The sequence below is a fragment of the Acartia tonsa genome, chromosome 8 (genome assembly GCF_053477335.1).
Source record: "Acartia tonsa isolate MP-2025a chromosome 8, ASM5347733v1, whole genome shotgun sequence".
In the NCBI taxonomy this organism is placed as follows: Eukaryota; Metazoa; Arthropoda; class Copepoda; order Calanoida; family Acartiidae; genus Acartia; species Acartia tonsa.
This window is the reverse complement of record NC_137267.1, coordinates 43,340,481-43,365,447: the sequence shown is the minus strand read 5'-3', so window position 1 is coordinate 43,365,447 and position 24,967 is coordinate 43,340,481. Positions and strand designations below refer to the sequence as shown.

General features: G+C 30.0%; 1 protein-coding gene across 2 annotated transcripts; it reads right to left on the bottom strand.

The window, feature by feature from the left end:
- Positions 1–5,063: 5,063 nt before the first annotated feature.
- Positions 5,064–23,059, bottom strand: LOC145327021 (UPAR/Ly6 domain-containing protein qvr-like). Of its 2 annotated transcripts, none has more exons than XM_080170497.1 (6): positions 22,944–23,059; positions 22,106–22,189; positions 16,903–16,939; positions 15,140–15,191; positions 13,244–13,307; positions 5,064–5,367 (listed from the first exon to the last, which is right to left on the bottom strand). In XM_080170497.1, exons 1-6 carry the CDS (start codon positions 22,948–22,950, stop codon positions 5,132–5,134), a joined length of 480 nt encoding a protein of 159 aa, XP_080026623.1. In that variant the 5' UTR covers positions 22,951–23,059; the 3' UTR covers positions 5,064–5,131. The 2 variants fall into 2 exon arrangements, with proteins under 2 accessions (XP_080026623.1, XP_080026624.1); XM_080170498.1 differs by having other exon boundaries at positions 22,115–22,189.
- Positions 23,060–24,967: the final 1,908 nt, after the last annotated feature.

Here is a 24,967-nt window from a genome sequence, read left to right as displayed (position 1 = left end):
TACATATGTTTATTCTGGTAGCAAAACTACTCTATAAAAAGGTTTTATATAAACGTCTGTAGGTCATTCTAAACTATTTTTCTTGCTTGGAATGTGTTAAATTTTAAAATAGTCGCAAATTCTTCTTGGATCTCTAAAGAGCTATAAAGGAGAAACATATCGGTATTGTGGTTTGCGAGATCTTTTGTTACACACAGACAGACATCCGTTTACTTTCATATCTTACTATTTAAATTAGTAAGTTTTTTTTGTATGTAGCTTAAGATTTCAATTACCTAAACTGATTAAGTTCTCCGTTACAGGAAAGCTTCACATAAGTCTCGGGATGGTTTTAGGCTTTTTTTTGTCATTTTTTGTTTATGTGTTCTTGTCTAACAAATGTAACCTAATTAATTATGAAATTATTAGAAGGTTAAAATGTGTTATATAAATATTGAATTGTAGGTCAATGGCAAAACGTATTAGACTTTTTAATCACGGAAAAAAAATAATTCAAAGTTGTGTTTATAATTGATAATAAACTTGCAAAGAAACACTACACTTAATTGTAAAGATGAGAGGAGTGCCTTGACCAACAAACAGATGAAACTTATTGTCATGCACAGTTGTGACTTCCAAACAAAGGTTGTGCAATCAAAAGGGTTGAATACAGCCTCTGAAAATTGACAATTTCTTTAGGTCCTAGGACGATCATTTGAAGTCAAAAGATGACCTCGCCTCTAAATATGGTTTGTTTATTAACTACCAGTGCCCAAACATTCAAACCAATACTTTTGAGAGTGTAATTTGTTTATCGTCATTAGGGCTGTAACTTTTATTTTTCGTCGATTGTCTTATCCCTTAAGATCTCTTCCAAAATAATGAATTTAAACAGTTTTCAATTTTAGTGCGCAATTGATTAAACAGGGGTGTTTTTATTCAGATCTATATTAAGATACCCACTGGCAAAATCCTCTGCAAGCCATTGGATTAAACTTACCTGTTTCATGACATACAAAGACTTTTGTTCTGTGTGAAAAGGAAAGTCTGTAAGTCTTGATGGCCTATTTTGTTGGATGGTAATTCACATAAAAAAATTATTTGTAAAAAAAATGTTATTTACACGTTTACTTTAACCGTTAGAACTATGCCATTTTTATAAACAAAATCAATAATATTTTTTTAAAATACAGAAAATCAGCTTCATGTACTATCTTTTTATTAAATGTACTATACAATTAGTACATTTATATGAAGAAATCCAAACGCAAGGACTAGGGAATGCTATTCTGACAAACAATTCTAAATGAAAATTTCCCCACAACTCTTCCATTCAGTTACATAAAAAAAGTTTTACGCCAACATAATATTTAATTTGCGGCAATTTCAAATTGAATTAATTGGCTGAATCTCAGCCCCTGTCCAAACGGAACTCTTTTGGTTAGTTTTTTAATACTTCAAAATTGTATTTGAAAATTCAGGATATTTTTTCGACCTAATTTTAACTTGTCTAATTCTTTTAAAACCTTACAATTGTGATTCTTTTTGATTTACTATTGGTTGCGCTCCTAGTATCGATAAGCTCTAAACTTGAAGGGTAAGGGAAGGAGAACAAAGTCTAATACTCCCTTAAATAAAAAAATAAAACCCAAAACCTAAATTTAAAATTCTTTTAAATGTAGGTAGAACTCTATCAGTTCTGTTGTTATAATGAACATAAACACCTTACTTACTATTTGATTTCAGATTTTTATAGTACAAAATAAAAGCTTTTTACTTAGTAACAAAACTAAAACGTAATTTGTTTATAGATCTAGAAATAACATAAATTTTTACACTTTCGTCATAAACATTTTCAATAAAAACATAAAGAATTTTCAAAAAATTAAGTAAAAAAAACAAGAATAGTTATTTATAGCATCGTATATAGACAGCGTTTCCTTGGTCTAACAAAACTGGTATTAATTTTAATATTAAATGTAAATTGTCTGTAGTAATACGATGTTTTATATAATTTTTCAATATGTCTAAGAACTGGTTCTAATCCAGCGAATAATAATCAATTAAAATTAACTGTACATGAAAATAAGTTGCGATTGTTTATAGCCATTACATTCTTATGCTCATACTATTAATGTCACGAATCTGACATAGCAGCAGTAGGCACAACTTTTAACTTATTCATGTATGTCGAAGTTTGGGCTGAGATTCGAACTTATAACCTACCCAGCGACAATTAGCGGATGCGGTACATGGTCCCTTAAGATACCTTGACAAAAATCTACAACCTCTTTTTCAGTATGGCTTCGAAACTAATTAATATCCCCTTGATTTGAAACGGTTATCAAAAACAAATTCCCACGAACATCAAAATAAAAATCATTAAATTAATACCAGCTTTGTAAGCCCCGGGTAAACGAAACTGGTATTAATATTATAATCTTCCATTCTAATATCCGCGCAAGCTGTCTATAATACGATGCGATAAACAACTTTCCAACAATTCCCTACGACAAACGTATGAAATAAAACGTACAAAGTTACATAAAAAGTAAACAAATATAAAATGCCAATTGAAAACGTCATATTTTCTTCTTATCTTTTGAAAATACGTAAAATAAAAAAAAAACATTTTATTTATAAGTTTATTCATGAGATTTGATTTTATATTTAGGTACAAAATTTATACAATAAACAATAATATAATATGATTTTTTCAACAATATAAGTTCAGAAGCTGATCACACAGCTTAATTTTAATTTAAAATGTCTTTTATCTATATAAATCAAAAGGGGAACAGCTACTCTATAATTAATCAATTGATATCATAAAAGACCTTATTTTTAATATATTTTAAACATAAGGAGCTGGGAGGGGGGTTAAGAGTGCACAACAAAAACTTTAAGTGAAAGCACCCAAGATTAGAGAGACCTCGTGTAATGTCTGCAAAATATTTAGGGATCTAAAGGAATAAGACAATGGCCGTTAAATTGATGTACATCCCCAAAGGGGATAAACAAAATTTCCCCCTTCTATAGATTACAATTATAGTTGAAACGTTTAGACACTCAACTTAATGAATCAACCAATCAAAATTTAATAAAAGTATCCAAAGTTGTTAATTTAAAGAATAAGTAAACGTTGTTATAAAACTTTGGGAACAAGTGTAATAAACAGCTCAACGTCCCCTCTTCCCAGAAAATATTTCGAGCTACTTTGAGTATTAATATCCTTGTTCTACATATACTACATAGTACAGAATATAAAGATTTAATTCATAAAAATAAATAGAAGATTTTTATCAGGGCTCGGCAGCCGCGCGTCAGCCGTGGCAAAGCCTCAAATTTAAACCCATTTGGATGTATTTATTTCGTTTTTAAAATATTTGGACAGGTTTATACTTTCATCTACTTTTAAAAATTGTGTAATCGTTTGATTGCCCTTGGTCTCAGGCTAACGTGCGGCTACCGAGTATTTTAGCATTTTTCACAACTTAATTTCATTCAACTGATTGTTTTTGCAGAGATTTAAATATATATTTTTTTTTCTTCTACAATTCAAAAATTTAATTTTGAATCAAAATTTGGAGTTTGATTGGCCCACAAACAGATCGGGCAAAATTACAAAGCAAATACTTATTTTTGTAAAAATTACATAATTTTTTATTTATTTATGTATAGTGTCTACAATAAAATACTAAAAATTATTGCTTTTATATACTTAATATAATATCTAAAATACTATCTAAGAAGGTATTCTAAAATAATAATATATAATAATGAAAAAGCTTAGATATTAGTTTTGAGTAATGTTTCTGAACTTTTAAGTTTCCAAATTTGAAGTTTTATACTTTAATATTATAAAAAGAAAATGTTTTTAGTTGATTAATCTTTTTAAATAATCAAAGAAACAAAAAATAATATTAAAACATATTTTTTTTCTGTTAAATCAGCTAGAAACATTTTACTAATGGATACATTTGAGATGTTGAAAATTTGAGGGAATATTAAATTTTTAAGCTTGAGTTTTGATGAAAAAAAAGTAAATATATTTTATCTATTGATCTAGTTAATACTAGCGGTTACAACACTAGAGGCCTCTAGGGGCACATTAAGAAACTTGGGAAGGGAAAAGGTCGACCCTGCAATTAAAATTTAAGTTTTAAAAAAATTGGGAGAGGGGGGATTTTTTCAAAATTTCTTTTGGAAGAATTAAGGTACCCTGACCCAAAATAGTTTTAAATCTATTAAGAAGCTTTACTATAAAGGAGAAGCATATCAGTCAAGCAGTTAGCTAAATCCTTCACAGCACACAACAGATAGACATCCTGTTACTTTTTTACCATTATATTGTTTACTTAAATTCTAAAAATAAGTAATGATTCAAAATATTTTCTTATCTCCATAGATTTTTATATTTTTGCATTCATTTATAGTAGTGAAGATTGTTGTGTCATTCATGATCATATTAATAAAAAACAGGGATCTCAAGGGATAAGACAATGGACGATAAATTTATATACATAACCAATTATGATTAACATCTGTAGGTTAAAATTTTTGTCACTACCTGTTTTAGAACAAACCCATAAAAATAGAACAAAGGTACCCAAAGTTTTTAAGAACTCAGCTACATGACTTTGGGTACTAGTATAATTGACTGATAAAAAAAGGAAACTTTTTGCATATGAAACCTCCTTCAATGCTGGAAATATTGTCTCGACAAAAGAAATTGAATTGGACGTCCAGCTTAACTCTTAACGGTCGGGAAGGGGGGGGGGGCGTTTTATTGTTAAATAAAAGGGTGAAGGAAGCGAAAATTGACTTGGACTCACTTAAGGTCGGAAAATCATTATCAAACAGGACATGCACAAAAAAATTTAGCCCTCTAGCTCTAATAGGAACTGATAAAGGTGCGGCAAGTGGCCCGACTGTTAAGGGTTAAAGCTTATTTTCTATATGATGATTATTATTGTACAATAAAACAGAAAAAGGAAAAGGGCAAAGAATTCTGTTAAACAAATAATGAAAAATATATTGAAATACGTTTTAAAAGAAAATAATGATTTTTTTATATATGGAAATTTTTAATTAACTATTTATTATTTGTTTAAAGAATACTTTTCTCCAATCCCTGACACTGAAATTAATATTAAGTAAATGCAACATTATAATTACTAATATAATTGGCAAATATCCAGCTGGAAAATGTGGCCACAATGACCGACAACAGGCCGGCAGAACCGACTCTCGGCTGCCCGTTGCAGTCGTCCTCCTCACAGAAGCACATGTGACCGTTGCCACCCCCCTCGGTCATGCAGACATGGCCCACCATGAAGAGGTTGATGTCCAGGTGGTCTGTACAGGTGCGGCGCACTGTCTCGTATTCTGAAATCATAAAGAAACTTTAGTGATTTTCATCAAAGTAAAATAGGTAGAAAGAAAGAGAGAGAAAGAGGGAAAGAAATTAAGAGAGAAAAAGAAAGATGAAGAAAGAAAGAGAGTGTGTGTGAGAGAGAAAGAGAGAAGGAGATATATTATATTTTTTATAGATATAATTTTGGCTGTGCCTCAGTATCCAGTGAAAAATAAACTAAAACTAATAAAATGAAACTCAATCTGTTCAGTGGTTTCCAAGATTATGACGGTCAACCAAACAAAAACCTTACTGGTTTTATGTGCTGGCATAGAGAGGAAGAGATAGGTAAACTGTTAGATATTGAGATAAAAGATTGAAGGGCTAAACCATATCTCTATTACGTTGATATTACTTTTTGATATAAAACAAATTGAAAGCTTCACTTAAAAAAATCTAAACCAAAACGGACCAGCAATTTCATGCTTTTTAGCATAAGAAACTGTGTTATTTTTGTAAAACAGATAATTCAAACAAAGATATGTTTTTTTTGCCCGTTATTAGGCCTTGGCATTCCGTGTAAATCTTTCGTTGAGTCAAATTCTCAAAACATGAAGGATATAAAAATTTTATTTATTTTTGACAATTTAAAAAATGTTTTATTCTGAAGATAAGAATATTAACGTGACAACTCTAAATATCATTCATCAACAATAAATGATAAAAACAGTTTTACAAAAAAGTTTTTATTTTATAGTAGCAAAGCTACACTATACTTTACTTTGTATATCCGTATTTCATTGTATTTCTTTTTTTTATGACAAATGAACATCTACTCACTTTCCCCTACTTAAATTTTTGTGCTTCGCTTCTTTTTCTTGTTTTTAATAGTTTTTATTTACTGTTATCAAATTCAAAATTGAATATTTTTGGCGGGGTCTTTACTTGGCGGGGTTGTTACTGAACCAAGAAACAGTTATAGAACATTTCAATTTTTTAAAGGGGTTGTAAATTATTTAACCACAACTGTCCCCTCCCTCCCTCCCTGACAAAACGGATATAAAATTAGTGTTTACTTTATAAGACAAACTATAGCTTGATAATCCTATTTGTTGTTTGTATTGTGTATACCACAGAGGCAAGGTGACACATTTCAAGCAATTTGATTTTCTTTCGTCTTCAGGAATAACACGGCTTATTCTCTAGCATATAGATAATTTTGGGGCTGTAAAATAGCATAAAACCAGCCCAAGACTCAAATTTGAAATTCAATAACGTTAAAGGGCCCCAGTACTTACGTGAAGCTTTTCAATCGGTTTAGTAGATTTTACAAAAAAAAACACTTTGATAATTTATATAATAGGATTTACTTTTGTTTTTTAGAGCTAAAACAAAAATTGAAGTTTTCTTAGGAAATTATTCTCAATTACAAATTCTAAAATTCACTTGAATTAGATTTGCAAATAGGTGTCCCAGTCTCCGTATTGTATGTAGAGTAAATGCATGTTTGCTTTACATAGCTTGTCATAGATACCCTTCCCCTCCTCGAGGTGCAATACACAGGGATAAGACAATGGACAATGAATTAATTAATGTACAATTGATTTACATGTTCTCTAATAAATTGAAACTTGCAGCGGGCAAAAATAATTACATCCTCCATCCATCCCCTTGACCTCATTCCCTTCCCTTCTACTGGATGAACAAATTGACCATTTATTGTGATCCCTGTTAGCAACCTAAATTGACGAAAATTTTCCCCCTGTCATAATATCCACGTATATTTTATATCCATTATTGAAAGGCACATAACGACAAATCCTTATCTTTACAATTACCAACTAAAGTTTAAACAAATTACGCAATACAAGAAATTCTTTACAAAAATGAATGTAAACAAGGACAATTATGTCCTTGTTTTTTTAGGGTAATTTAATAATAAGGGAAGGGCAGGTTTTAGGCTTTTTAGCAAGAAAGGTGGATGGTGGATCCCTTAGGTTTTTCTTTAATTTTTGTAATTTTAATTGATTGCTAGGGAAAATCCCCCACCATTTCAATGCAATGTTTTTTTTATGCATTATTGGGGATCGAAAAAAAGCTTAGATAATTTAATTGACGTGCAGACCGTCAAAATTACGGATAAAACTTGGTTACAAAGTAGCTGCGCTAATAAAAATAATGAATACTTCTACTGGACACTTTGTTTACAAACTTTTATAGTCCTATATTAATAATGGATATATTATTACTTGGATATTACACCAGATTTTTTTATGTTCTCTAGTAATGTGAAACTTGCAGCGGGCTAAAATAACGATTCCCTCCTTCCACTCCTTTTACCCCATCTCTTCCCCTCTTACTGGATGAAAAAACTGACCAATATACAAGTTCTATGTTAGCAAGCTAAATTGTCGATAATTTTTCCTCTGTCATAATATCCACGTATGTTCTACATACCTTGTCCTATTAAACCCAATAAAAGTTTAATGCAAACTTTGACACAGAAATTTTACATCATCAAAATAATGAATAAGTATGCTAATATTGTCAAGTTCAAATCAAATTAAATTGGATGTAGAATAATATTCATGGATGGATATTATGACAGGGGAAAATTGTCGTCAATTTATATTGCTTATATAGACCTATTTTATGTTCAGTTCGCTCATTCAGTATGAGCGGAGGGGATGGGGTAAAGTTAATGAATGGGGGGTATCGCTATTTTCAGGCAGCTGAAAGTTTCACTTAATAGAGTACGTGAAAATCCAATGTAAGATCCAAGTTATAATAAATCCATTTACATTAATCTAACCTAATGGCCTCGCAAATTTGGTTTCCACCAACAATTAATAAAAAAATATATAATTTTTTTTCTCTTGGTTGATATTTATCCGGAATGTGAAGGTTCATATACTCTTTAAAAATAGCATAAAACCTGGACCTAGATATCTTAAATTTAGCGGAGGTGAGTGAACACCAACTGGAAAAATACCTCCCCTTGTTTTTCAATTTCGTAATGGCCTTTTTTTACAGGAAGAGTAGCATTTACAAAATTTGAACATGTTACTTTATACGATCAGGATAAAAGGTCCTACAAATAATCTAGAATAGTTAAACAATAATAAAGCACAGTCAACTGCAGCATTTTCTTTAGTCGGGTGATTCCTGTGCATTGCCTTAGCAGGGAGGAATAGGACAATGGGCTGTTTATTACACTAGTCCCTAAAGTTTTATAAGAATATTTTTATATTCGTTGGCTTAACAACTTTGGGGTTGGTTAATTGGTTGGTTGGTTCAAGTTCAGTGTCCAAACGTTGCAACCACTAATTGTAAACTAAATGTATCAATGAGGATGTACATCAATTTATCGGCCATTGTCTTATCCCTTTAGATCCATCATTTTGACTGTACTTCCGATAATTAGTAAGCTATCTTAGAATTTTTGGATGCTCAATGACCTTGTTGAAATATTTGGAAGCCTTTTTAGATCGTTATAACCCCAACCTTGAAAAAATCCCCTAACTTGATAAACTAAATTTTAACAAACTATTTCAGGAGAGTTCAGTGAATTATTTTATTATTTTACTAGCGGCGGAGGCTCCACAGCATCTAGTAGAGGCTAGATTTTCAAAGAATGAAGCTTACCGAAAATAAATTTTGTCTAAAATATTCTAAATTGTGTATTCAAAATTGAAGTTTAATCAAATTTAATCTGCAATTAAATGCTTTCTAAATCTTCTATTGAATTTTTAAAAAATAATCTTTGTAATCCATATTATCCTTTTAAATAAAGTAGTATATTTTTTGTCTGTAGCTGAAGATATCAATAGCTAATTAATCGATTGAGTTTTCCATTTTAGGAGCCTTTACAAAAGTCCTTAGATGTTTTTTTTTTGGCTATTATTTAAGATTAAAGTCTTAGTATGGTTTTAGGCTATAATTTGTTCATATTCTAATCTTTTTATAAAGAGCCCCAATAAGTTAAGAATAATAAAGAAATTTAAAGCAGGATAATTGATAATCACATACTAACGTTTCATGCTAACCATTTCATGGAGCCTAAACGTCCCAGAAATTAAAATTAAAAATCATGGTGACTGGACAAATATATCACCCAAAAAGTCAAGATGTTTTACAGGACACACTTACCTTCTTAGTTGTATTATTGAGTTGCTACACTTCCATCAAATTGTACCTAACTGTACCAGGAATCCTTATGCAAAGTTTGAGATCGATTGGACCATTATAACAAGTCTAAATCAATTATAAAAGCTAACAATGGAAAAAATTTTGGGGGTGCCTACGGCATCCCTAAATTCGTTGGAGGGGGGGGGGTTATTCACCACTTTACCCCCCCCCCCCCCTTGGACGTCTTTGAATATAGACTAACTTTGCCTAATTAAAGAAAAGCTTTGTTTTAATAAAAATTTGTTAATAATGTTGTAATGTTGTACAACTAGCTTAATCTGGTATATATTAACAACCAAGCAGAAAGTAAGAGTTTTAAAATATTTTTTATATATCGGGATAAAGAGAGGTTGAGGTTAAGCTAGAGTAAGAAAGGTTCTTCGGAATTGTGATTTATTGTATTGTATTATAGACTGTTTTCTGCGGGTATTAAATTATTTTTTTTTTTATTATTTGTGATCAATTATTTGTTAATACGATACAGAACAAATATTAAACCAGTGGATAATAATCGTCTCTCTCTCTCTCTCTCTCTCTCTCTCTCTCTCTCTCTCTCTCTCTCTCTCTCTCTCTCTCTCTCTCTCTCTCTCTCTCTTCTTTTCTGTCTCTATCATTCATTCTCTTAAAAAACTAGCAGAATATTTTATATTCTGTCACTCTAACAAATTTCTCATTTAATAAAGAGGATACTGATTTTTTTCTTTAATCCAGGTATCTTAAGGGATAAGACAATGGCTGATACATTCTCAATTATGATTAACCAAATTACCCCTTTTATAAGATTATAATTATTAGTGGAAAAAGATTGGACACTGATAATTTAAACCAAACAATCCTGATTTTAAAAAAAGCACATCAGTTTTTGAGACAACGAATGAGAATACGATTAAACTTTGGGTACTTGTATAATTTACAGTCCAATATCCCCTCCCTCCCTGATTGAATCTCTCTTTCTATGTACTATGTAGCTTCTTCTTTCTTTTTATCTTTCTCTCTCTCTGTCTCTTTCTCCCTTTCTCTCTCTCTCTCTCACCATGTATTTTTCTATCTCTTTGAAGTTCTCTCCAAGCACTTTTAGTCCTTTCGTACTTTAGGAGTTTTCACAATGTAACTAATATTTGGCTGATTAAAGTACAAACTTATATTGTTATGTTACAGAAGCCATGGTGAAATATTAAAAACCCTAAAGTCAGAGCTAATTTGCTTGATATTTACACTGTATAACACACAAACCAACAACTTATTTATTAAAAAGTTAGCTAAAAATTTATGTTTTTCTGGCTGAAAAATAAAAACACCGCCGCTGTACTTTTAGAATATATGGCTGTAAATGCGGTCTTTTCTGCTTTAGTCGTGTTTTATGTAGTTTTTTACAACTGAAGTTTTTCATCAGGAGATACAAGATTTGCCAATGGCAAAAATATTTTGTGTTTGAAATGAATCCCTTGGTTGATTGTAAGAATTGGGAGGAAAAAAGGAATGTAGATTATCTGCCAGTGTCCACCTCCTCCCAGAGGTTTAAGCCTTTATACACAAGACATGGTTAAGTACAAGGAGTTTTACATAAATATTGGTTAAATTAATTTTGATAGGTATTAAATGTATTTAGGAAAGATGTTTTTAGAATATTAGTAAAACGAATATACTTAGTAATCCACATTAAGTGGGGTTGGATGGCTTAACTAGATACTTTGAAGGTTATCTTCAAATATTTTTACCATCCCCTCCCATCCTTCTGGATGAACGAACTGACCCATAAATGAGGTCCATAATAGCAACCTAAATTTATGACAAATTTTTCACTGTCAATATACCAATATATACATACATTCTTTTACTATTTCTATTAAACCAGTATAAAATATCTATTTATTGATTTAGAAATATTTTTGGTGTAAACTTTTAAGTGATTTATCCTATGAATGGTTACGCTTTATTTGCCACTAACAAGGACATGACAAAAAACATGGTTGCGTGGCTGTTGTCATGTTGCTCCAGTTCATTCAAAAGAAAACAAAAAAAATTGTTTGTCAGAAATATCTAGATAAAGGCAATATTTTTTCATATAATATTAAAAGATTTTATCTTTAGCAAGATTTTTTTCATACGGCTAGACCAACAAGTATTGATTATTAATTTTAGTAAAAACATGAGTTTGATTTATAGAGAAAGAAAAAAGTCGTAAAACATTGTTTGAAGATTCATAGGTGAATAAAAAGATATGATAGCTTTTTAAATTTATTACTAGCGGCTAATTTATATATAATTATTTTAAAAATAGATACAGTTAAAAAGAAAGATATAGCTAGATATACAGACATACACATAGATAGATATGAAAAAGATCTTACTTGTTTTAGCTTTGCTAACTAATTTGATTCAATACTTCTCATTAAAGATGGATATAAAGATAGGTATTTTTGTGTAGCTAGATAGACATATATATACATATAAAAAAGATAGATATGAAAAAGATCTTACTTGTTTTGGCTTTGCTAACTAATTTCATACAATACTTCTCATTATAGATGGATAGATATATAGACAAATTTATGTATCTAGATAGACAGACATACAGGCATACAAATATATAGATATGAATAAGATCTTACTTGTTCCAGCTTTGCTAACTAATTTGATACAATACTTCTCATTATAGATGGATAGATATATAGACAAATTTATGTATCTAGATAGACAGACATACAGACATAAAAATAGATAGATATTAATATGATCTTACCTGTTCCAGCTTTGCTAACTAATTTGATACAATATTCTTTATTATGGATGGATAGATATATAGACAAATTAATGTATCAAGATAGACAGACATACAGACATACAAATAGATAGATATGAACAAATGGATAGATATAAATATGGATAAGATCTTACTTGTTCCAGCTTTGCTAACTAATTTGAAATAATACTCCTCATTATAGGCAGATGGATAGAAAGATAGATATATTTGTGTAGCTAGATATACAGACATACAAATATATAGTTATGAAAAAGATCTTAATTGTTTCAGCTTTACTAGCTAATTTGAAACAATACTCCTTATTATAGATGGATAGATATATAGACAAATTAATGTATCAAGATAGACAGACATACAGACATACAAATAGATAGATATGAACAAATGGATAGATATAAATATGGATAAGATCTTACTTGTTTCAGCTTTACTAGCTAATTTGAAACAATACTCCTTATTATAGATGGATAGATATATAGACAAATTTATGTAGCTAGATAGACAGACATACAGACATATAAATAGATAGATATAAACAAATGGATAGATATAAATATGAATAAGATCTTACTTGTTCCATTTTTCCAAACTAATTTGAAACAATACTCTTTATTATAGATGGATAGATATATTTATGTATCTAGATAGACAGACATACAGACATATAAATAGATAGATATGAAAAAGATCTTACTTGTTCCAGCTTTGCTAACTAATTTGGTACAATACTCCTCATTATAGATGGATAGAAAGATAGATATATTTGTGTAGCTAGATAGACAGACATACAGACATTAAAATAGATAGATATGAATAAGCTCTTACTTGTTCCAGCTTTGCTAACTAATTTGATACAATACTTCTCATTATAGATGGATAGAAAGATAGATATTTTTTTGTAGCTAGATAGACAGACATACAGACATACAAATATATAGATATGAATAAGATCTTACTTGTTCCAGCTTTGCTTACTAATTTGACACAACACCCTTCACATTCTCTTCTAGGTGGCATATCCTAAAATTAGATTAGGTTAGGTTTAATCAAGTAAGGTAAAGGTAAGTAAAGATCCCCGAAGGGGTAAAAATACATAGAAAAATCCAACATCAATTTCTTTATTAAGGATATATTTTTATAAAATAAAATAAAACTAAACAATAGTTTATGTAGTCATATTGAGGTTAAAGCTACTCGAAATAGTTTAAAGGTAGGTATTCATAGAGTTTTCGTACTTAATGAAATCTTGTACTAAATTTATATATATCCTCTATGTTGCAGATTACAAAACAGTAAAAAAGGGCTGAAAAAAATCATTAACCCTTTCTTACAACTCATAAAGGGTTGGTTAGAGGATGAGCAAAATTTCAATGGAAGTTCATGAAAAGATGATAATGATTAATCTAATCTAGAAAATTAACCATATATTTCTTTTAGTATATTATTCTTGGTTGAAATAAATATTTAAATGAAGTAAAAAGTATTCCTCCATGGTAGGGTTTAGGCTACTTTGAATATATTAAACTAGTAGCTTGCCCATAACACCCCAAGATATTAATAAAGCATTACTGAAATGAATAGCAAATTCTGACAAGAGCTTTTTCGGAGATCTTAAGCTACAGACTTAATAGGATAAAACCAAATCAAAGGTTGGGTTGATGGGGATCCTTGTCCTTTTCTTTTCTTTCAAACTAGGGACGCAACATTCTTTAATTTAACAATACAAAAATCATATTTATACTGTTTCTATGTCAAATAGTTTGTTTTATTTTGATTGGCAACAAAACACAAAAACAAAAATATTTATAAAAAAAGATTTTGGAAATTCCAATTCAACAAGTGTCTATGCAAAATTACTTATTATATTGTAAGCTGGGAAAAGCTAAAAAGAGCAGAAGTTTTACAGTTTTATTATTTCTCTATCTATATTCAAAGGTATATGGAAGGGTAGAAAAATAGCCTTATACCATTCCCAGACTTTTTTTTTATAAAAACAGCTTAAAAACATCTCAGGACTTATAAGAAGCTTCACTGTATAGGAGAATAATATCGGTCAGCGTTTAGCAAGATCCTTCGATACAGACAATAACTCTTACTACTTTATATTATAGGATAGTAGTAAGGTTTCTTTTGTCTGAAGCTTAAGATTTCAATATTTACTGAGCCGATTGAGTTCTTTATTTTAGAGAAGCTTTACATAGGCCTTGGAATGGATTTAGGCTTAATTTCAGACATGGGATGGTTTAAGCTTCGAGTACAGAGCCCATAGATGCTAGGGGCGTAGCTTCTTGAAGAATACAATTAATTAAAAAATTAATTAATAAATGTTATTAATTAAAAAAATAATTTTCACTGTTTCGAACAAACAATAAACTCTGAGGGGGTTAAAAATACTGAAATAATATGATATTTGCAGAAATATTTTATATAAATAAACATTTTTAAAAATAGATTAAACTCATTTTAATTATGTCACATAATTAAGTTTGAACAGAATCAAGAATTTGACAAAAAATCAATAGAAAATTGCAATTAGAATTAAAATATATGCCCATAATATTGCGTTTGATATAAAGATGTGTTGTTTATTTTTTTTGGGGGGGTGGGTGCTAACACTATTCTTCACCCTCTTTCTCCCCCCCCCCCTCCCCCAAGTCACCGTTTAAGGAGCTGAATCTATACTTGATTTTCTACTTTTTTGTTCTGTTTCTTTCTTTTGCAATTGCAAACCTTACTTTGACTTGAAAGGTTTCGTGAATATTTATCAAGATAATATATTTTTTTAAAAGGTTCCGTGTTTTTTTTTCTCATTTTATCAAAAAAAAGCTCTAACTATAATCTAATGATTTTACCTCTATATGTGTAGTGTAATTAAAAGGATCTAAACATCTCACATCTTCCCAACTAAAAATAAACAATTACATTCTTGGAATAGATATAAGTTATTTATTGTTTCGTTTTCCGCGGATATTAAGATAAGATTATAAAGTTAAAACCAATTTTTTTAGCCCCGAATGGTCGTAGGCCCGGACTTTATTTTTCAAGACCTAAAAAATTTTACTTAAATTTTATTATCATATTTATGTATAAACCTAGTTATCTCTTTTTTAAAAAATATTTTTGGAAATATAATAGATATAGTAAATGATAACTAACTCCAATATAAAAGAACCTTTTCCACAATAACTTTTTTTAAATGTTTTTTTTGATTATCAATATTAATATATAAACAGTTTAACTCTTAAATACAAATCTTTTGTCAATATAATGGATATAGTAAATGATAGCTAATAGCAATTAAAATTTTTTTTATTTTACAAGACCTAAACTTATAAGAAAAAATTTTTATTATCATAATTATGTATTAACATTTACTTCTTTAAAAATCTTTGGAGTACTATAATAGATATAGTAAATGATAGCTTACTCCCACATATAAAAAAGTTTTTTCAAAATAACCTAAAATGTATAAAAGCTTGACTTCTAAATACTAATTTTATTCTACAGTATCTATGCAGCATAACCTAATTCTAAATACTTCATCTATAAAAGTAAGCTTTAATTTTGAATGATAATTTAAATAAAAAAAAGAAAATAGTTTTTTTCATATAAAAATGGCAAATATTAAAATTTATGTATATCAATGTATTTTAAACACCCCCCCCCCTGCCGATATTGTCTCTTGCTAAAAAAATCCCATCCAGTTTACTTTTAACATCCAACTAAACTCAAGGTTGATCATATTATTTTCTTCTTTTTTTTTTAGCAACATTTTCTGCCTTTATAGATCTACAAATTTCTTTATTTTTACCTATCTTTTAATATGTAAATTAAATTAATATGATTTATGTCATTTAGACTGATGAGGGTGCAATGTCCACCGAAATATATTTCAATAAATAGCTGGGAAGTATCAAGACTTTTTCACTTAGTGAATTTATCATATACTTATACCAAGTCGAGGTTTTATAATTGTGATGTTATAAAGTGTAGCCTCCTTCCTAGTTATAATTGTGAAGTTTTATCACTGTGATTTTTCCTTGCCTATTGGAAAAACATTCCCACATATTAATTTTACGATTTTTAATGTTAAGTTCGTGAAAAGTTGTCTGTGATACGATGCTATACATAAATTTTCAGTATGGTTGAGAACAGCGGATATTAATCGGTTTCGAACTTTATAAGATGATATTCATTTCTACAGGCAATTTATGATCTTTATGTTTCTTTATAAAAGTTTTAAAAAGACAAAAAAGAAGACATTTTGAAGCTGCTGATAGTGTCTCAAAAATGGTAGACAAATGTTACAAAGTTTGGCCGAACTATCCAGATTGACGTCATATTAAAAGTTGAAATATGAAGTCAATCGGCATTTTTGATTCAACTCCCCATTTTTTATTTTAGTTTCAAAAAGATCTATAAACCTTTCAGGATCCATAAATTTTAAATTCGACTTTTCCTTTTTCTTTTAGTTTCAAAAAGAAACATCTACAAACCTTTCAGGATCTGTAAGAAGCTACATCGTCGTAAATGAGAACCATATCGGTTCAGCGGTTAGCGAGATCTTTCAGTACAAACAAACATCCTGTTACTTTTATATAAGTATAAGGTTTACCTGTTACATTCGAAACAGTCAATTTTTAAACCAGCAGCTGAAATAAAATTATTTATCAAAAAAGAAAATAAAAAATAATAAGTTAGTATTTCATATTATTTGTTACATTTTTTAGGTCGTCTTCTTGAATTTTATTATTTTACATTATGTTACATTTATTTTTGTTAATAGAAAAAAAAATTCCAGTATGGCTTCGAAACTGATTAGTATCCGCTAGATAAGAACCGGTTCTCAGCCATTCTGAAAAATTACGTATTGCAAACAATTTTCCACGAATAGTGAAATAAAAATCAGAAAATTAGTACCAGATTGTTAGCCCGGGCATATAGACCCTAATTGGTTTTCTTCTTATAATAATATATTTCATTTTAATATTCGCGGAAAGCTGTCTATAATAAGATGCGATAAATAACTATATTAGTGAATCAAAAAAGAATTTGTCAAGAAATAGGCTTCTATAATTGTATTCTTTATAATGAATCTATGCCTATCATCTAAACTATAAGGTTTATGTTATATTTTTATACAAAATTAATAATTATATATACATACATTTTATTGACAATTAATATTTACAGTAATTCAATGGTCACGAAGGTATTGCCGTATTTGATTTACCCCCCCCCCCCCCCCTAAAAATTGCACCTGAAACCCAGTATTTTAGGATTCTTTCATAATTTAAATTTAAACCTACTCCTTGTAATTGTAGGTTGACTCATCCAACTTAACCTATCCTAATTTTATCATGTGAAAAATTTAAAAAAATTACCCCTTTTGTATATCAACATTATGGTTAAAAATATGCTAGTTTGTACAAGACAATTAAGATTTATTGAAAGCTTCCAAAGCCTTTTAGGCCAACGAATGTGAAAACATGTTTTTAAAACTTTGGGAACCAGTATAATATATATTTTTTAAAAGCGAAGCTTTTCTATAATTAGGGTCGGTCCGTCCGTCCGTCCGTACGTCCGTCCGAGATAGATAGCTTTTATTCGTTAATTTAGGCATGTTAGAATTGTCCTATCGATTTCAAACTTTGCATGATGATTCCTGTAGTAGTTGGGTACGATTTAGAAAGCGTAGCAACTCTATAATCATTACCAGAATGTCCGTACGTCCATTTTGAACATGTTGATTTTTCTACTTTTTTAACAACAAATTTTCAAGTGTTCTAATTATCCGTTTGATCTGATTTTTGGTATATTGATTCCTGGGACAACAAAGAACAATATTATAAGCGAAGCAACTCTATAATCAAGTCCAAAAATTTAAGTATGTCCATAAACATTATCCTGCTTCAAGCAGTTTTTCAACAAATTTACTTACAATTTTGCTTCGGCTCTTATACTTTTAAATTCTGATTATTCAGTTCAGATACTATACAAGTGTTAATGTCCGTTTGTCCTACCGTTACAGTGCTTCGCTTTTATGGATGTTGTCATCCTTGTTATATTTACAAATTTATCTAAAGTTAAAGAGTGCAAATCTATGTTCATTGATGTAACTCTAATCTATAAATATAGAACAGTTCTAATGGTATTGACATTAATAATATTAAACTTTTCTTTCTTTATCTAGATTAAAATCTAAATATTTTTTTAACCAGGCCATATAAATGCATCAATAACCATTTATTTTCGTTTTATTTTTTTTTTTCAGACCTTACTCTGGCTAATTGGCAGTTCGCCTCAAAGATACTAGTCGAGCACAAAAAAATAACAATCCATTTTTAAATAGGGGGTGGGAGGGGTAAAGTTTCTCATGTTTGTTATGTTATTTTATATTTTGTACAGGGTAGTCCCTTAGAGTGAGGATTTCCTTAAAAACCATTATTTACAATTTATCTTAAAAATAAGGGTTAAGTCCTATGTTTGTTTGGCCCTTTAAGGAAAATCACTGCAAAATTTATTTATATATAAGTCTTTTCTTAATTGTTCAATACTTGATTTCAAACGAAAGTTCTTGCATTAATTTTCAAAATATTTTTTTCTCCAATAACTCAATAAAAATTTGCTGAGCCAAACTTATTTTGTAAAGCTTTCTTGTGATTAGTATATAGTGTACTGTATCTTGTCTTTTTAGTATCGGATCCACTCTATCATTCACTTTGTCTTTCCGTATGTCAGTCAGTAACGCTATGGGGGAAATTTCTTGGCCACTTTTTAAGATAGACTGCAATTTTTTGCGCAAATACCTCCATCTCGGCAATGCTAAACAATATAGTTTATTATTACTTTCTTTTTCTTTTCCCCATGTCTTATTTATGACCACTGAACATTTGCAGTATAGCTTATTTTGTCCCTTTGTCCATCCTTATGCTTCGCTATTTATGGATTCATTAAAGATTTGCTGGGCAATTTTTGTTATCTATCTACTCTACTAATCATATTAAATTATACTGTCTAATCTTTTTACACTTCTAGAAGAATTATATACAAAATAAGACAATTGGTTTTACTATTTTTATTTATCGCTAGCGACTTCGCCTCTAGAGGACACTTGGGGCACTTGATGGAAGGAGGGAAGGGGGAGATGTTTATTAACCCTTACAGATCGGGGGAGGGGTCATATTGACCTTCCCCCCTCTTTTTTTTCAATGTTATTTTTTTTGTAGGTAAGATAGAGAGTTGTGACTTCATGACTTTTTAAGTTTAGTAATTACACGTCGGCAAGAGTTGATTTTATTAGGATATCTGGTCTGTGTCGGTCGTGGTGTCCGGTCAAAGTCGGTTGGGTAGCACCAAAATTAAAAAAAATTCTAAATAAATCTTAATTTCTACATTATGACTTTGTATATAAGGTAGAAACCTAAAATTTTTTTGGTGAATATCAATGACCTTATGAGAAAAGTGGTGTTATGACCGTTTGACCGCACCCTGACCGACTTTATGACCGACTTTTGTCCGGCTTTTACTACAGACATATATCATGAATATCGTGGCTTCTATTACAGCTAGAGACCTATAATTTTTTTTGGTAAATCCTTGAGCAATAATAAACAGATAAAAATATTAATTGGCGCCGCCAACCGCCGTTTTACCGCCGTAACCGCCGAAAATGGCGGTTTCCGTTATTTACCGTTTTTTGGCGATGATCAGAAAAAGTCATTTTTTTGTTATGAAAAATAAAAGTTCGTCCTAAAATTTGGTCATCCTAGCTGCAAAATTGGCCGCTCTACAGCTGTTTTAAAATTTAGCGGCTGGCCGCTAAAAAGCGGCTAAGGAGCGGCCTGACCGCTATGACTAGAAAAAGTAATTTTCTCTAAAAATACACATGAACCACCAGAAAAAATTTTTACGTCTTTATCTGTAACAGAAGCCGAGATAGAGGGGGGGGGGTCAATATGACCCCACCCCCCCCCCCCCCCCCCATCTATTAAGGTGGGAATAGGGGCCCGATCTGTAAGGGTTAAAAGAAAAGAAAAACAAAAAAATTGGAAAGACCATTTTTTCTAGGAGCGATATCTCTTAAAAGGATTCAAACTAGTTATGAATCTTTCTATCAAGGAGAACCTTATCGGTTCAGCATTTTCCAAGATTCTGTTTTATGGGCTATTTTTCTAGTCTCGAGAGGGTTGAAACTTTTTAACCTTTACATTCAAGAAGAACCACATCGGTTCAGCGGTTACCAAGACTCTTTGCTGAAAACAAACAGACATCCTGTTACTTTTATATAAAGATATAAGAAAATAAACACACACATTATAAAAGTCTAACTAACCCTAATGGCCGAATAAAAAATAATCTTCAAATTGAAATCTTTAAACAGCTTTGATTGAGTTTAAATGTTTGTTAGTTTGTTATTTTTCTAGTTTTATAAACAAAATTTTTTTGAAAAACTTAGCTATTAAGATTTATATCATTTAAAGTTAATGGTTAATATAACAGGGAGCTAAAGGGATAAGACAATGACCGATAAAATGTACATCCCCAATAATACACAAAATTTGCCATTCTTTAAATTACAATTAGTAGTTGAAACGCTTGGACACTCAATTTAATGAACCAACTAATCAAAGTCCCAAAGTTGTTAAGCCAACGAATAAGATAATGTTTTGTGACTAGTGGAACTAACAGTTCATTGTCCCTCCCCTCCCTGGGAATATAATGCTCAGAGTAAATGTAAATTTTAAGTTATCAAAACTAATTAATATAAATTACTGGAGTTTTGACTTCCATAAAACATTTGACATATCTAAAGAATAATTTTATTGTAAAATAAACTAAAACATTATATACAAATACAAATTTAAGGCTAATACTAAGGGTTCAATATTTTTAGTAATTTACTTATTTGGTAGGAAAAAAAATTTTCTTTTAATGACCTTTCCCTCTATTCTATAGTATTTAAATCGTCTTACTGAAATGAATAAAAAAGTTGTAAAAAGAAGCTATAAAAAAGATGATTAAACTAGTTTAAATACCGTTGCATTGTGCGATAAAATTGCAAAAGTTTTTCCTTTTCTACTTAGTAGTGCAAGTAATGAAAAAAGTATTTTAACTAGAATTGGATTAGTTAGCAGGATTGCAAGGGATAAGATATCACAATTTCTAAAATTTTATTACATTTTATATTTTTTTGTTATTTTATATAAATTATTTTTAATTTTGAAGGAAACATTCTTGTGATTAATGAGAAGCTAGTAAAAGTAGCTCATATCATGACGTAAAAAAATAACCAATGAGAGGCCACTATAAATTTTACCTTTGGTCAATTACAGTGTATACTGGCCTCTCATTGGTTATTTTTTTGACGTCATAATCTGAGTCAGCCACTTTTACTAGCTTCGATTAATGATAATGAATTTTCCAATAAAACCAAAGTAAAACCTCTCAATCTTCAAAAAGTTCTCCTCCATTTAAATTACAACTAAGTTTTTTTGTAATTAAGATATTAAATTGCAAATTTGCAGTAAAGTCGACATTAACATGAACTATTTTGTTTTGTATTTTAATCGTTACTGAGATGTTAGCGGACAGACAAAAAAAAACATGATACTTTGTATTATATGAAGTTTAATGTTTATATGTTATCTAAAGTTACTTTAATGTCTTTTTAAATTAAATTTGTTAAAATTATGTAGCAAATATATTAAACTAAACTCAATCAAAGCTTTTTTCTTGCAAACCAAGTGAACTACAACTACTTATGAAAGTAGAATATAAAAAAGAAAGAGAACTCGGCATGTTGTTTTGCTTATAACCTTTCATACCCATGCATTCCATGACCCCCGTCGACATCTGCACGTGACAGCAAACAACCAACCCAAACAATATTCCCAACTGGCCTGAAAAAGAAAAAAAAATATTTTAAAACTTTTTTCGATACTTTCACTCAAAATGTTTGTCGGGCACTGAAACCCCGTCCATCCGTAAGGAATATATCTTATCGTTGCTTTAGTTGGAATTGTCCTATCAAGTCATAAAAAATGTATGTTCTTAAACAGCATTTTCGCAACATAATTTTTTTTTTAAATTTGTATTTTGCTAATTAAGTTCTGATATTCTACAAGTGTTAATGTTCGTTGGTCTGACTTTTGATTTGCCAAGCTTCGCTTTATGGATGTTGTCATCCTTGTTGATTGAGATTAAATAGCACAAAATTACGAATGTTTTTGAGAGGAATAATATCCTACAAGAAATTGGTATTTTCATATTTGGAATTGACAGTTTTACATACGTGTATGTATTTTGTATTTGACAGCACATGTTATATTTATTTCATTTACTTTTGCAACAAAATAACCGAAAAGTCTTTAAAAATATTTTTAAAATCCTTATAATAAAGTAGCAGTTTAGAAAAGAATCTTGCTAACTGCTAAACTTAAAAAATGACATCACACAATACAAATGACCAATGAGAGGCCAGTGTATATTTTACTATCAATTCAAATGTATACTGGCCTATCATTGGTCATTAGTATTGTATGACGTAATTTTTTATTAGGCACTATAGGCTGCTCTATAATAAGACGTACAGACTAATGGACAACGAAAACAGCTTGTAGAACAGCAGAGCTACTCTATAAACAATTAACCCACCTAGCATTCTGAATGTATATAAATCACTTGTTATCACTATCCCTCGGGTTTTCTAGATTTTTTCTTCTCAAAACTACATCTAATTCATTATTTTTATAATCTGAAATATAAATAAAATTAGATGAAAGGTGTTGGGTTCTAATAGCGACTATAAATTTGTCTTAACAAAAAGCATTAAAACATTGAACATTATTCATTTATGCGTGACATTAAAAATAAGACATTTAAAACATAATCATATCTAACTATGATAGGAATCATTATGCCAAGTTTGAGAACTATAGGACAATTCTAACATGCCTAAATTTGAAAAAAAGAGTTATCGGACTGACTGGTCCTAATTACAAAAGGCTTCGTCTTTTTTCTTGACAATAAACAGACGTAGGCTATGGGAGATTGTATCAATTATCGGTCAACCTTATTTCTGCCACGCTCATTTTATTCCCAGGAATTTACATCTTTCCATTCGCCAGTCAAATTCTAACAAGAACGTGTCTCTGGGTTTTTCAGAAGCGCAGCTTCTATACATCTAGGGTAGGTGCGCTCGTCCGTATGTTACGCCGAAAGTTTTTTAGTTTAATGTTTACATTAAATGTGTGCAAAGATTTAGAAGCTTTTCTATAATTAGGGTCGGTCCGTGCGTCTGTAACGGTTAGCTCTTTTGTTAAATCATACATGTTAGAAATGTCCCATCGATTTCTAAATTTATATTTCTATGATCAAAACTTAAAAATGAAAGTATGTCCTTTTCCTGTATCCTTTATTTACGCAATTTTGCAACAAATTTATTTACAATTTTGTTTAAACATACAAATTAATGTTCTGCTAAATAAGGTCTAACACTCCACAAGCGTTAAAATAAGAAAGTCATATTTAATTCAAATATCTTTATACTATTCTCTATTTTTACTCAATATTAATTTTAACTTTGGCTACCTATCGCGTTGTTTTATTTACTGATTTCTGCTGATATTAAAATAAAAACCAAAGGATTATAACCAGTATTGTTGGCCTGAGGGGTGGAAGGCTCGTGCTAACTGGTAATACTTTAATGTTTTTTTTTAAATATTAGTGCTATAAATGAGTTTTCAGTATGGCTGAATACCGGTTCTTTCCTTTTTGATGTAATCAATATGAATAAAATTATTCTTGTTATTGTTTTTGAATATTTGACTAAAACGAAAATTCCTAAAATTCCATTGTCAAAAGATCATTTTCTTAGCACAGCAGTACGTTTATATTTTTACAGAGATAGGGGTAAACATTCTCGTAGATAAAACAAATTAATTTTGAAATCTATTTTGTTTCAATTTATCCTTTAAATCAAAAATGAATTTTTTCTTCTAAAGGGATCTTTAGGGATAAGACAATGATTGGTAAGTTGGATCTACTGCTGTTCACAGTAAAATATTGCTGGTAACGAATATTGCCAAAAATCTATGAATTTTAAAGGCTGCTAGCTGCCAAACGGCTGAACGTACAGATCATACCCGCACACCATTTTAAGCGTTATAAGAAGGCCTACAAATAATCTGGAATAGCCAAGATCCAATGATGCACATGGAAAGCTTCACTGAAGAAAAAATGCTTAAAATAAGCCTTTTTCGCGCATTTCTATGCACTGCGAGATAATTATGTATTATTGATTTATGGCTATTCCAGATTATTTGTAGGCCTTCTTATGCCGCTTAAAACAGTGTGCGGGCATGATCTGTACGTTCAGCCGTTTGGCAGCTAGCAGCCTTTAAAATTCATAGATTTTTAGCAATATTCGTTACCAGCAATATTTTACCGTGAACTGCAGTAGATCCGATACGTTTTTTACACATACAATTAAGAAAATAAACTCATTATACACACAGTTTATATAAACCAATCAAGAGCTAAGATTCAACGAATAGAAGAACATGTTTAAAAACATTTGGAATAAATAAGATTTACATTTCAATGTCAACTTCTTATCGAATTTTCAACACATCAAAATATAACATAGGGCAAGTAGGTTTTCTTTAAATAAAATTATA